Source organism: Chelonus insularis, unplaced genomic scaffold (genome assembly GCF_013357705.1).
Source record: "Chelonus insularis isolate UGA/USDA-ARS -01 unplaced genomic scaffold, ASM1335770v1 contig_66_pilon, whole genome shotgun sequence".
Lineage (NCBI taxonomy): Eukaryota > Metazoa > Arthropoda > Insecta > Hymenoptera > Braconidae > Chelonus > Chelonus insularis.
Window position 1 is genome coordinate 179,448 of NW_023276695.1, and position 12,679 is coordinate 192,126.

General features: G+C 27.0%; 1 protein-coding gene across 2 annotated transcripts; it reads left to right on the forward strand.

Annotated features, from left to right (window-relative positions):
* Positions 1-1,916: 1,916 nt before the first annotated feature.
* LOC118070661 (putative inorganic phosphate cotransporter) lies at positions 1,917-12,533 on the forward strand. Of its 2 annotated transcripts, none has more exons than XM_035089402.1 (8): positions 1,917-2,167; positions 8,239-8,432; positions 9,253-9,492; positions 9,793-9,880; positions 10,295-10,521; positions 10,611-10,760; positions 11,272-11,646; positions 11,731-11,928. In XM_035089402.1, exons 1-8 carry the CDS (start codon positions 2,086-2,088, stop codon positions 11,926-11,928), a joined length of 1,554 nt encoding a protein of 517 aa, XP_034945293.1. In that variant the 5' UTR covers positions 1,917-2,085. The 2 variants fall into 2 exon arrangements, with proteins under 2 accessions (XP_034945293.1, XP_034945292.1); XM_035089401.1 differs by lacking the exon at positions 1,917-2,167 and adding an exon at positions 6,205-6,636 and having other exon boundaries at positions 11,731-12,533.
* Positions 12,534-12,679: the final 146 nt, after the last annotated feature.

The window sequence follows — 12,679 nt, forward strand, 5'->3', positions numbered from 1 at the left end:
GAGTTATAATGATGTATTTTGTTTACGATAAAAAATTATTCTAAAATTTAATGAGTGACAATAGGTTTATGAGCGACAATTGAGACAATAACCTCATCTTATTAGGATAAATGTAGAGATAAGTATCACTATACATACTAAATTGTATCGAAAATAATAAATTGAGGATGTTGATAAATTGATAAATACTGTGTAATTGAGGTTAACCGAGTTGGTGTGCTATCGACTTTCTCTGAATAAATGTGGCATTACTCAGCTACCTTACCGTACAATCAGTTTTCGTATCTGGAAGCACACTATGAATTAATTTGTACTATTGTTAGCATTAGTAAAAATGTGGTAGAAAAAAAATTTGGTATTAAACACACGGACTTATTGTCGATGTTTAATTTTTTTGTTATGGATAAACCTTGCCAAGAGAATGACTTTATGTACCGAAGTATCAAAAGATTTATCGTTGTATTGAAAGACAATCACATGAGATTTTGCTGCAAACTATTATTTAATATGATTTTCGTTTAATTTAAAAAATATATAAAAATAATGTTGAGGTTTATCAATATTTATCGAAATATCCTGAAAACATAACAATAATAATAATTACATCTACAACATAAATGATAATTTCAAATTTGATAAAAATAATTATTTTATAGAGAGGAAGAATGATCTATATTTTTAATTGAATATTTCTCTTCAATTAAACTCGTATTTAAGTATAGTAAGCGATTAATGATAATGAATTTAGATAAAAATGATTATAAGCAAAGATAACTTTCGAGTCTGTCTTTAAGTATTATAAAGATATTTTCAGAAAAACTTCGAAAATTTTATGACAATATCCACTATAATTATTTCATTAAGTATAATACTAAATAATCTTATAATGCTTCATATATAAATCCAGTCAATGTAACTTTTTAGTTATGCTGAAAAATCTTGGCTTTAAAGGCTACATTCACCAGACTGTATAGAAAGACAAATATTAAAAAAAAATAATTATGAAATAAAATCGAAATCACTACGTAGGTGAATGTTTTCGGAGCATATTGGAAATAAAATATTTTCTACTCGGTGGTATATAAATTTTTATATTTACACATTCTCGAAATTATCAGTTAGCTTACTTAAATTTACTTTACTTGTAGTGGAAATCATCTCAACGAATGCAAATTTTCCATATCGTACTGGAAATATTTTGTGATTACTTTGCTATACCTGGTAATTTTTTCCATTATAAATTACCATAAATTTATTCAAAAACACATGAGACTAATTATAATTTAGATTTATCAAGAATTTCTCAAGAAAGTGTAATTGTTTAAATTTTTTTTTTAGAAAATTTTTAAATTTAAACAGATAATATTGATAATAAATACTTCACCATCTGCGGTATAATAAAGAGAATTATGTGTTGGAGTATTTCTACAAAATTTCAAGTTATTAATTCAAATGCTTATTAATTGTAAATCACGTGAAAGATATAATCGGTTTGACATTGTCTCGACACTGATAAAAAGGAGATTATTCTGATAAGCGTAAATTTTAAGTTTAAATGATTTTTTTTTATAGTTTACAATGAATTTTTAATGTTTCATATACTACAAATTAACAAAAAAAATATATTAAATAAAAAATGTATAAATTTATAAACCAGCGATGATTATTATTTGTTGTTACGTTAAAACAATAGAATTTAATTTACAATATTCTAATTGTTATACATTTCATGAAATATATAGCACAAATGTTGCAAATGTATATTTTTTCAATGAATCATAATAATAATGATGTAAATTTTCCAATATAGACTACTTACAAAAGTATATGTGTGTGTACGTACGTCATAATGTGCGTATCGCGAGTAGAGGGGGATTACTTAAGATTGGTTAAGTGTATAAGGTGTCGATGAAGGAAACCGTTTATTTTACTAGTGGCTTTTTATTCGTGTCACAGCGATGATTATACGCTGTGTTGGATGACATTTTCTGTCAATTTCAATCAATACTGACAGTTTTAAATTAATATTTTTGAATAACATAAAAGACAATTATAAAATTATTTAAATCAAGAAGTGAATTTAACATGATCCCTGAAAGTGAGTCCGTTAATAAAGTCGACATGAGAAAATCAGAAGTGTTTGACATTGAAGTTGTTGATTCGACATGTAAGTAACTCAGTCACTTTAAATAAACAGTTATTGTTGTGAATGCAAAATAGTTATCGGAAAATTAAAAAGCAAATTGATTTTAAAGTAAACTATGAATATTAATATTTACTCTTTATCAACAAATATGAAAAATGTTGACAAAATATCAATGTCTACATTTAGCCTATAATATTCCATAGCTTGTTTATCTTTATTGTGTTAAAAGTGTCAATTTATTTATTTTTTCTCATTCGTAGTTAATTCAGATTTTTAATAATATATAATTTATGTAATTATATACTTGGTAATCATAATACGAATATTTTTAAATATGGTGATCTAAACATTCCTCAACACGTGTTTAATAATAATAATTATTTGTAAGGTTGGAAATTTAAAAAAAGTACGTCATTTACTGAACAAACTTAATGAAACTTTTGGTTTATGGATAAAAATGTCCATATAATGTCATTCATGATATAAATCAGTTCTGTTAAATGACCGTTACGACATCTAATCAGCTTAATCAATTCGAAAATACTATTGTTAAATCCTCTTAAAAGTTTTAAAAACCAATCTGCATAAAATTTAACACGAATAAATGTTACAAATTACAATTTTGTAGAGTTAATATTTATGTTTGTATTCGTGTCTACTGTAGTATCATTAAAAAATAGGCGAAAAAGAATTATATCTATTTTGATTGTAACATTAAATACATATTTCCTGCTCAAGTTTCATATGATGTCACCTCTATGTCAACATAATTATAAAGTCTATCTTCCTTCTATGATGACTGTTTTCCACAATTTTATATCATCAATGATCAAAAATATTTCTGCTATTTTTTGTTAATAAAAAGCTTTGTTCAAATAAAAACACTAACAATATTATACAAAAAATGATGCATTATTACTCTTTCAAAAAATTGAACCAATCATGTTATGTCATATTTTAAATCTTTCATGAATTTTTATGTCATATTAGAGATTAGAAGTAAAGACTTCAATCAAGAGTCGTTGAACCTGTCTATACATAATGTGATGGAATTGACTACATCGTGTTATCCATATTGTATCATTTCAGTGTTGCAACGGTATTAAAAAATTAAAAGTATGTTTTAGTCTGTTATGATTTATATTCGATTGTTTGCGTGCAATTTAAATTCGATAATTTTACATATAAAAAAAGCAAAAAAAATTAATATTGCTAAAAAGAATATGATACTATTATAGCCGGATGAGTAATAGCAGTCTTTGATATTCGCCGTCCAAAAATAAGCTTTCATTTGTTGTACTTCGCTCTAAAAAAGGATTAGTAACTCTTTACTAATTCCAAGTAAATATTCACGATTTGAATCATTGCTGAGTAACGCTATAATTATCTTAAGAAACAGTGAAACTCCACTGATTGAACTTATAAAATTATAGTTTACTGGTTGAACTAGTCAATTTTATTAGTTAGACTAGTGAGTACAAGGTTGCATATAATTTAGTAATTAGAAATTTTATTCATTCGTTCTTATTTATTTTATGGAAAAGTATTAACATTATTAAAAAAATAGCAATAAAACTTATCTTTTAAAGAACTTATCATGCAGTAGGTATTATCTATAATAGTCCAGTAACGGTGCAATTAAAAATAGGGGTATTAGAGAATTTAACCTTCCATTTTGCCTGCAAATAGTTTTTGCAGAATCCTCGTGCAATTTTACATGAAAATAATTTCGCTTCAAAAAGGGAGGTCAAATTCGCTAATAAAATTGCACCGTTACTGGACTATAATCTGAAAACTATTCGGCCAATCTCATGATATTCACGTGTAGACATGACATAGAACTTTTTGGTTGAATGTTTATGTTGGTAATATATTTATTAATACATACAGATTTAATAATTTTTCATAGTAAACTAAATTGAATACATAAGAAAATTTATCCAACATATCGACTACTATGATATTATCCGACTTTTTTTTGGAATTATTGTTAGTATCAAGAATTCATTCAAGTCGCTCTCGAGTGCTGAGCCGAAAGAACCATTGTGCTGAAATTAATCACTCAGTAAAGGTGGACCGCCTTATGCAGTTTTAAGCAGGTTCAACCTAGCTTAACTGTATAACTTCAGAAGCTTAGCTGTCCCGACATCTACAAGGATAGGCCCATTGGTTTTTCAAGGTCCTAATCACCGTTGCATCGATCTTCTAAGTCCCAAACAGTCCCCAGTCATATAAAAAACGATCTTCTTCGCCTTCCATCACCACTAACACAGTCTTTTCTATGCACCTTAGTATGTTCATGTGGCAATGGATAAGCTAGTGCTCTGTTATAGTACTAATGGCTCCTAATTCCACTGGACCCTACCTAATTGATCGACCATTCCACACATAGTCCATCAGATTGCGTCTAAATTTGGCTTAAGCCGATTTACGCCCTAACTACGGTATTGCATTTGCACGAAGATACATGAAAACCGCAAAAACCCTGTATCGATACGCATTATTACATAAAGAGACCCTCCAATCATTAGTGATCTTTAGACAAACCATAGTCGGATTTTGTCCAGTCGGGAAATTTAATCCGAGACATTCGATTTAGCTTAGAAAAAATTATTGTGGTGTAAAGTACCTTTAACTCAATCCTTTCATAGTCTACTTATTCAAAGTTTTGGCCGGGCCAAATCTCTGGCCTTAATCAGCACAGCTGAAAGGCCAAAATATACCCTAGGCCAGCTTAACAACCCTCGTCAATGTCTTGAAAACCCTGTAATTTTTCTTAATGGGCGTCAGGCAGTCCTCAATCTGCCCTTTTGTAAAATACGGAGGAATCTAAAAATTTAATGAATAACAAATACTTCAATGACCATTTTAGGAATAGGTGTTGGTTTGTCTATTTAGTTCTTTTAAGGCAACTCGATTTATCCATAAAATTCAGTTAACTTCCCATAAAACTTATAAATTTACCAATTAACATTTCTAGCACAATCTAACGAGATTTGTCCGGTTGCCCCACCAAGATTCTTTGTTACTATCACACACGCGCTCTACACTTATGCATTCAATTACCATATAATTTCTTTTATACAATATATCCTAACTTTCTGTACTTACTGCTCGGTGCTTCACTTTTCTCGATGACAATTGTCCGTACTCTTGCTGTACTCCTTTTGATCTCTTCCCTCTGGATCGGTAAAGTTCCTTCAAAGACGTTAATGAACTAGGCTCGAATTTCTTCAAATATATTCCTGGCACTTAAATTCTTTAGTTCCCTAGTGGCTTCTCAGCTGAGTTAATGATTTTAATGAAATTGATTCATGTTAAATTAAATTTAATTAATAATATTGAAATGATATTTTAAAATAGTTTAAATAATGACATCTACCATGAGAAGGTTGTACAAAAATTTCAAGCAAAGCGGAAGGAGAAGAAAATCGACTGACTTTTACGATTGTAACATATTTCTTTTAAAAAAATTAAAAATTTCTGGTGCCCCAAGAACTCTGTTGATTGCAAAAATTTCGAAATTCTCAAAAATTATCATTTATGTATGATTTCCTCTTTACCGACGTCATTTCAGTTCGAATACAACTTGTTTATTTTGCCACGAAATGGTAACAGCGCTAAATCTAGCGACTCAAACTAGTGCCCTCTAGTCATTTTACATTGAGTTATTTCTCTCACTAAATTCATTGAACAATCAAGCATACAAAATACCCTATGTTTGTATCACAAATTATATGAAGTGTTTATAGTATTTACCCCCTCTTTTAACAATTTCATTGTAGACAATTAAATTAATTTAATTGTTTTCATTTAATGATTTATATTTTATTTTATCAGGCGATATTGTTTTCATTATTCTTTTAAATACATGGTCCATGTTCACGTATAAATTGATTTATTAAATGAAAAGAAAAAAATTTTTTTTTAAAAATAACTCTTCTATAGTATATGTGTGAATAAAATTCCCCATAAATTTTTGTGTGAAATTCATATATGAATATGCATGCACATATATGTTTATTCACATACATAAAAAATGATTAGTAAATATTATAGTATTAGTCTTGAATACTTGAAATTAAGTATTGCCCATGACAACATAATGACGAATGTCAGATAAATTATCGTTATCGGTTTATACCAATACAACGTGAAATTGTGAGTGGGCTTGGTGCACGCAAGAGCCTCCGTCATCATTCTGTAGTCAACAGTGAACGGTTGCGTTTAACTATTCCTTATTTTTGTTTCTCAATCGTTACTTACTTTTGGAAAATTTATATAGTAAATTTCTGTTCATTCAATGATTATGTGTTATTTAATGAATTAGATAAATCTATTTAACTATTTAATCTAACAAATAATAATAAATAAAATAACAGTGAAAATATTTCCTGAACTAATGGGTGAAAACCGAGGAAAAAATGGCCACGTGTTGGTATGGGAACAATCGGAATTTAGTGAAACAGATACAAAATGCAGGAAAAAAGGTAAATCGCAAAATACATTCTAATATTTTTATATAACCTTACAAATAAATTTTAGGTTATTATATTTAGATAAACAAAAACAATGAAAAATATATATGTGAATAGTTTTAAATCTTTCGCAAAATAAAATCATCATCGTAGATAATTGCCTACACGTGCAATAAATAATTTATACATAAAATTAAAATAACCAATGTTGATGCCCTTTATACTTGATACATGAAGTTCAGAAAACTATTTCCTTTTAAAAGTTAATAAAAATCTATGACGACATAAGATAAGTTTTTATTAGAAAAAGTTATTTCGGGTCGCGAAGTACTCACATGTACGTCCACATACACTCATTTACATACATAACAGTGTTTCTCACTTTCAATCGAAAATTTAAAATAAAATCTGTTGTGAGAATGACTGTTGTTTATTTCAAGGTCATAAATAAATTGATACAAAAAGTATAAATGATTACAATGTAAATCAATAATGATAATGTAATATTATATTGAAGAATATTCAACAATATATACATTTTTACTATTTTCCAAAACTTATTTTCTATTTAGTTTATCTGAAGAGTTATGTATATTTTATTCATTTAACAAGTCTATTCCTATTTAATATTTATCTTTCAAATGACTTTCTTGTTGACCATGAGGCATAAGGTTGATTATGATCATGGAAATAAATTTTTCTATGGAATGTTAAAGTGCAACATTTGCTTACTATGAAATTTCAAATAATAATTAGTAATACATGTTATGAGAATATTGCAAAAGATTGGTTTTGAGTTTATTATATATAATGTATATATCTATATATATATACATATTACAAACGAGGTTTTCTATTTCTTGAAAATGTATAAATATTAAGATAACATCTGGGATTGCTTAAAAATGAAACTTGTTATCTACTACCCATTAGTTAAAGGTTGTCTTATAGCAAATGAGGATATTTAAGAATTTTTCTTAAATCCTAATATAATAACAACGATCATTAGTGAAATTTCATTTTGAATTTGAAATTTTTTTTATCTAATATTTAAAAAAAATTTTTGTTTTAAATAATATACTTCCTACAGGTTTATATTAATACACATGCAAGTGGCATGATTATTCATTAAAACTTCAATACCAATTTAAGTAATAATACACTTTTAGATTAGTCATGTGATCTCTTTATTACGTTGTTGGAAGAAAATGATTTTAAAAATAAATCAATTGTAAAAATAAATAAATATTGAAATTCCAAATGAAAGTTTATTTCAAAATCATTATTGATGTATCAAAATTTGATTAAAGTCTTGAAAATTCTTATTGATCATAATGCTGCTTCAATCATTCATCTATTTTATTCAATTGATGGAGTAATTTTATTGAACACATACATGAATTCTTGGTACTAAATATTATTACTTACTGATTAGTTAATGTATTAAGTAACTTTTTATTTCATTAATCAATTTATTGTATTACCATGAAACAAATTTCTAAAAGTTGAATTTTCCTTCATTTTAAGCTTCTATTCTTTAGCATGGTGGAATTAAATACAAAAATATTTGATTATTATTTGTAAAAATGAATAATTATATTTATTTGATTACAGCACGATTTGGATCACGATACTTTGTGACATTTATGTTGTTTTTGGGAATGGCGAATGCTTATGTGATGAGGACTAATATGTCGGTTGCTATTGTTGCAATGGTAAATCATACAGCGATAAAAGATGATACACATGAACCATCGACAAATGAATGTCCAGGAATTATCGCTGAAAACATCAATGAACAAGATAATGTAAATATTTTTATCTTTTTTCTTTAGTACGTTTTAATATTTATTCTCGATAGCCTTTTCCGACAATCATACATGATTACATGATTTGAAAAATAAATTTTAATAAAGATTTACAAATATGTATTACATTCATTGAATAAAAATACATATCTGTTTATTAATGATTAAATTTACATTTAAATGAATGACAAAATAACTGTTAAATCTTTTTGTTAACGTATTTACGTTATATTTACGTTGAATAGTAAACATATTTACTAAATTTTGTATGAAATCACAAAATTCAGTAATAGTTCTTATCATTACTGCTCATAATCTCAGTAATTTTAGGTAAAAGTGATTATTGAGAATAAAACTTACAGCAATCGTAGTTATCTACATTATAAATTGAATGAATCATAATTTTAAATACTACATATCATTGTTGTTCAATAATTATATCTTATCTAATGAAATTACGATTAAGGTTTTCAGTATATAGATGTTATAAAAAAGTGGAAATTTTTTATCCACGAAAAACAAAATCGTGCAATTACATTTATGTAATTAATGATAAATTTCATTTGATTTTTTTATTTAGCCACAGGCAAGAATAATGATTGATTATATTAATTTAACAAACAATTTATCCATGAAATTCCAAAATGAGTAACTTATCAATTAAAAGCACGTTTAACAAAAATTTTCAAATATAATATATGTTATTACTATGATATTTGCTGTAACATATTTATCAATATGTTGTTATACTAATACATAAGTATGTATCTTTAATATAAATTAATTTCTTTTACATTTTAATAATTGATAATCATTTTAGTCTACAGACGGGCCTTATGTATGGCGTTCAACGCATCAAGGCTATTTATTGAGTTCTTTTTTTTATGGATACGTCATAACTCAAATACCATTTGGAATTCTCGCAAAACGCTATGGTTCTAAATATTTTCTTGGTATTGGAATGTTAATAAACTCACTGTTTGGTTTATTAGTACCAGTTTCAGCTGATTGGGGTTTTTATTGGCTTATAGCTGTACGATTTATTCAAGGCCTAGGTGAGGTAAGCGATAATTCACATAAAAAGTAATCTTACATAATAAACGGGTTGAGAGATGTATGAAAGAAAAAAAATTGTAAAGAATATTAATAACGATGGGAATACATCGTCTCTCTCAAATTCATGAACCTAATTTTGTCTCATTATCATTGAACTTGAAAATAATAATTAGTCGGCATCTTTCTATTCACGTAATATTAATGTAACTTAGATGAAATATTCGATAAAATAAACTGAGTGTGAACGTCTTTTGATTGTTCGGGTGTATTTCCTCTCCCTAGGAATGGATTATCCCTATTACAGGGTCCAATTGTGCCATGTACACATGCAATGCTGGCAAAGTGGATTCCACCCAACGAAAGGAGTAGGATGGGCGCTTTTGTCTATGCAGGTAAAATATTAAATAATGAGTTTTTTATTTATTTAACAATAAAATAGTTGTATCTTAAATTCATAAAAAATAGTCTGAGTTAGATAAATGTGTAATTGAAATAATATAAATAGAACTGTCAGTGATAAGTCAATTGACGCAAGGAAGGCTTTTTATGACAGTTCATTATCACTAGAAAAATAATACACTATTAATATTTTTTTACGTCTTTTCATAATTTAACTAACATCTAATTCGATCGTAAATTTTTATTCGAAATTTTACTAGCCAATATATAATTATGCAATTCATAATCAATAAATAAAGTATTATATTGAAAAATAAATAACACTTTTATAGTTGAAAATTTTCTCCTAACACTTTTTTCTTGTTTATAGCCGGTTATTTTTTATTCAAACCTTTTTTTTTTTACAGGAGCTCAATTTGGAACAGTAATTTCAATGCCGTTAAGTGGACTGTTGTCTACGTATGGTTTTGCTGGTGGATGGCCGTCAATATTTTATGTTTTCGGAGCAGTTGGGACGATTTGGTGCATTGCGTTTCTACTTTGGGTCTACGAGGATCCTGAACAACATCCGAGTATCAGTGAAAATGAAAAAAAATATATCCTCAGTGCACTGTGGGGTAGTGCGGGATCATCTGTAATAATAAGACTTTTTATTTACAAAAATCTTTTGAAATTAAGTTAGAATATCTGTTTTACATAAATGTCGTTCTTAAACATTTACAGTCTCCTCCAGTACCATGGAAATCTATTATGACTTCATTACCATTTTGGGCTATTTTGATAGCCCATATGGGTCAAAATTATGGGTATGAAACCTTAATGACGGAGCTACCAACATACATGAAGCAAATATTGCATTTCAATATTAAAACTGTGAGTAGACTTTTTGGAAAAATATTATGAAAATTGTTTCTTTCAATAATAGAACAAAATATTTTTTGTTTACAATTAATTACTCTTAAATTCAAAACTCAAAAATGTTCTAAAATAATCCAATTAAATAATTTATTTAGTTAAATAATTATTTTGTTCAAAAATTCTGCTAAATAGGTTGACAGTTTAACGATTTTATTATTTCAGAATATATTAATTTTGAATATTTTTTGCATGTTCTTACTTCAACAATTAACTGCACTTACTGATATATTTATTTAGTTTTGTTTTAAGTTAGTTATGCAATAATTTTCCACTAGCAAAGTTTGTTAAATATTTTTAATTTTTATTTGAAGTTTCTTAAAAAACATGATAGAATCAAAATAAACTTCTAGTTTCATCACCCCGAGATAGGTTTTTTTTCTATACAATAAGTTATTTTTAAAAAACATGTCTATAGTTATGAAATATCCATGCTAATTAATTATATAATGTATAAATTTTTTTTTAGAATGGGATAGTTTCTGCACTTCCGTATCTGGCAATGTGGATCTTTTCAATGTTGATATCTCATGTAGCTGATTGGATGATATCATCAGGGAAGTTCACCCATACATCAACGAGAAAGATTATCAATACCGTAGGTCAATATGGACCAGCTATCACTTTAATAATAGCTTCATACACTGGCTGTGATCCACTATTAACCGTTGCCTTATTAACTATTGGAGTTGGATTAAATGGCGGGATTTACTCAGGATTTAAAGTCAATCATCTTGATATTTCACCACGTTTCGCAGGCGTTCTGATGTCATTTACTAATTGTCTTGCTAATCTTGCTGGACTTCTTGCTCCTATTGTGGCAGGTTATATTATTGACGGACAGGTAAATTAAAGAAGAGTTCAATAGTGTATAGTGTGTATTTAATAAATAAATGTTTATTTATATCTTTTATTAATTATTTTTCAGGTAACACATCGTAAATGGCAAATAGTTTTTATCATTTCTGCAGTGATTTATATAGTATGTGCCACATTTTATATCATATTCGGTTCTGGACAAAGACAGTTATGGGATAATCCGAGCAAAGACCAAATAATTAACAAAAGACAAAAAATTCATGATTTAGAAACAGCAGTAAAACCTGTAAACGATGTTTTACACTAATATAAAGTAATTTTTACTTTTTTGTATATGATAAACTCATTCCCTCCATATTCTAAAAGTTAAACTGAGAATACGTTATTCTAAAAATCAAGTGCTCAAACAAATTCAACAATTTTAGGTAATTTGTCAATTATTTAGTGTAACTAAGTAAGAGAAATGTGCTAGTATAATTGATACAGATCATGTAATTAATTAAAAAAGAAAATAATCATTTGTCACAATACTTGTAAAATAGATTGAAAATTTTTATCAGAGCCTAAATTTTTATACATATTTTTGAAAAATAATGTTTAGTGGTATTGAATTTATTGGCAAATGATATAAAACTTGATATAGCATGTATAAAATCCAGTTATTATCAGTGAGTTTCTTGTCTTTAATGTGTGCCAAATTAGAGTAAATATTTCTAAACTTGATTGATTTTGTAATGGAATCAGCTTTCAACAAAAGCTTCATCTAGAATAATGTCAAGAGACAAAGATTATTTCAATTCAATTATTTGAATTAAAAAGATTATTTTTCATACGTAGTATATAATATGACATTCAATTCAAATACATGTAGCAGTTATTATTTATTTAAATAAAAAATAAGACCAAAATAAATTTGTGGACTTGGAAATTTTTTTGATTTAATAAGATATAATTTAAGATTATTATAACTTGTATTTATATACATTTTTAAATTGAATCGTAAAGATTCCGAATAAAATGTTGAATATAGAAATATATGCAAAAATCATTTCGGATCA

What these genes read in the sequence shown, in the direction of transcription:
- LOC118070661 (XM_035089401.1), top strand. Translation starts at nt 6,549, where the DNA reads ATGGGTGAAAACCGAGGAAAAAATGGCCACGTGTTGGTATGGGAACAA. An exon ending in TTATTCAAGGCCTAGGTGAG is followed by an intron (nt 9,493 to 9,792) that starts GTAAGCGATAAT and finishes TCCCTATTACAG; the next exon opens with GGTCCAATTGTGCCATGTAC. An exon ending in TGCATTTCAATATTAAAACT is followed by an intron (nt 10,761 to 11,271) that starts GTGAGTAGACTT and finishes ATTTTTTTTTAG; the next exon opens with AATGGGATAGTTTCTGCACT.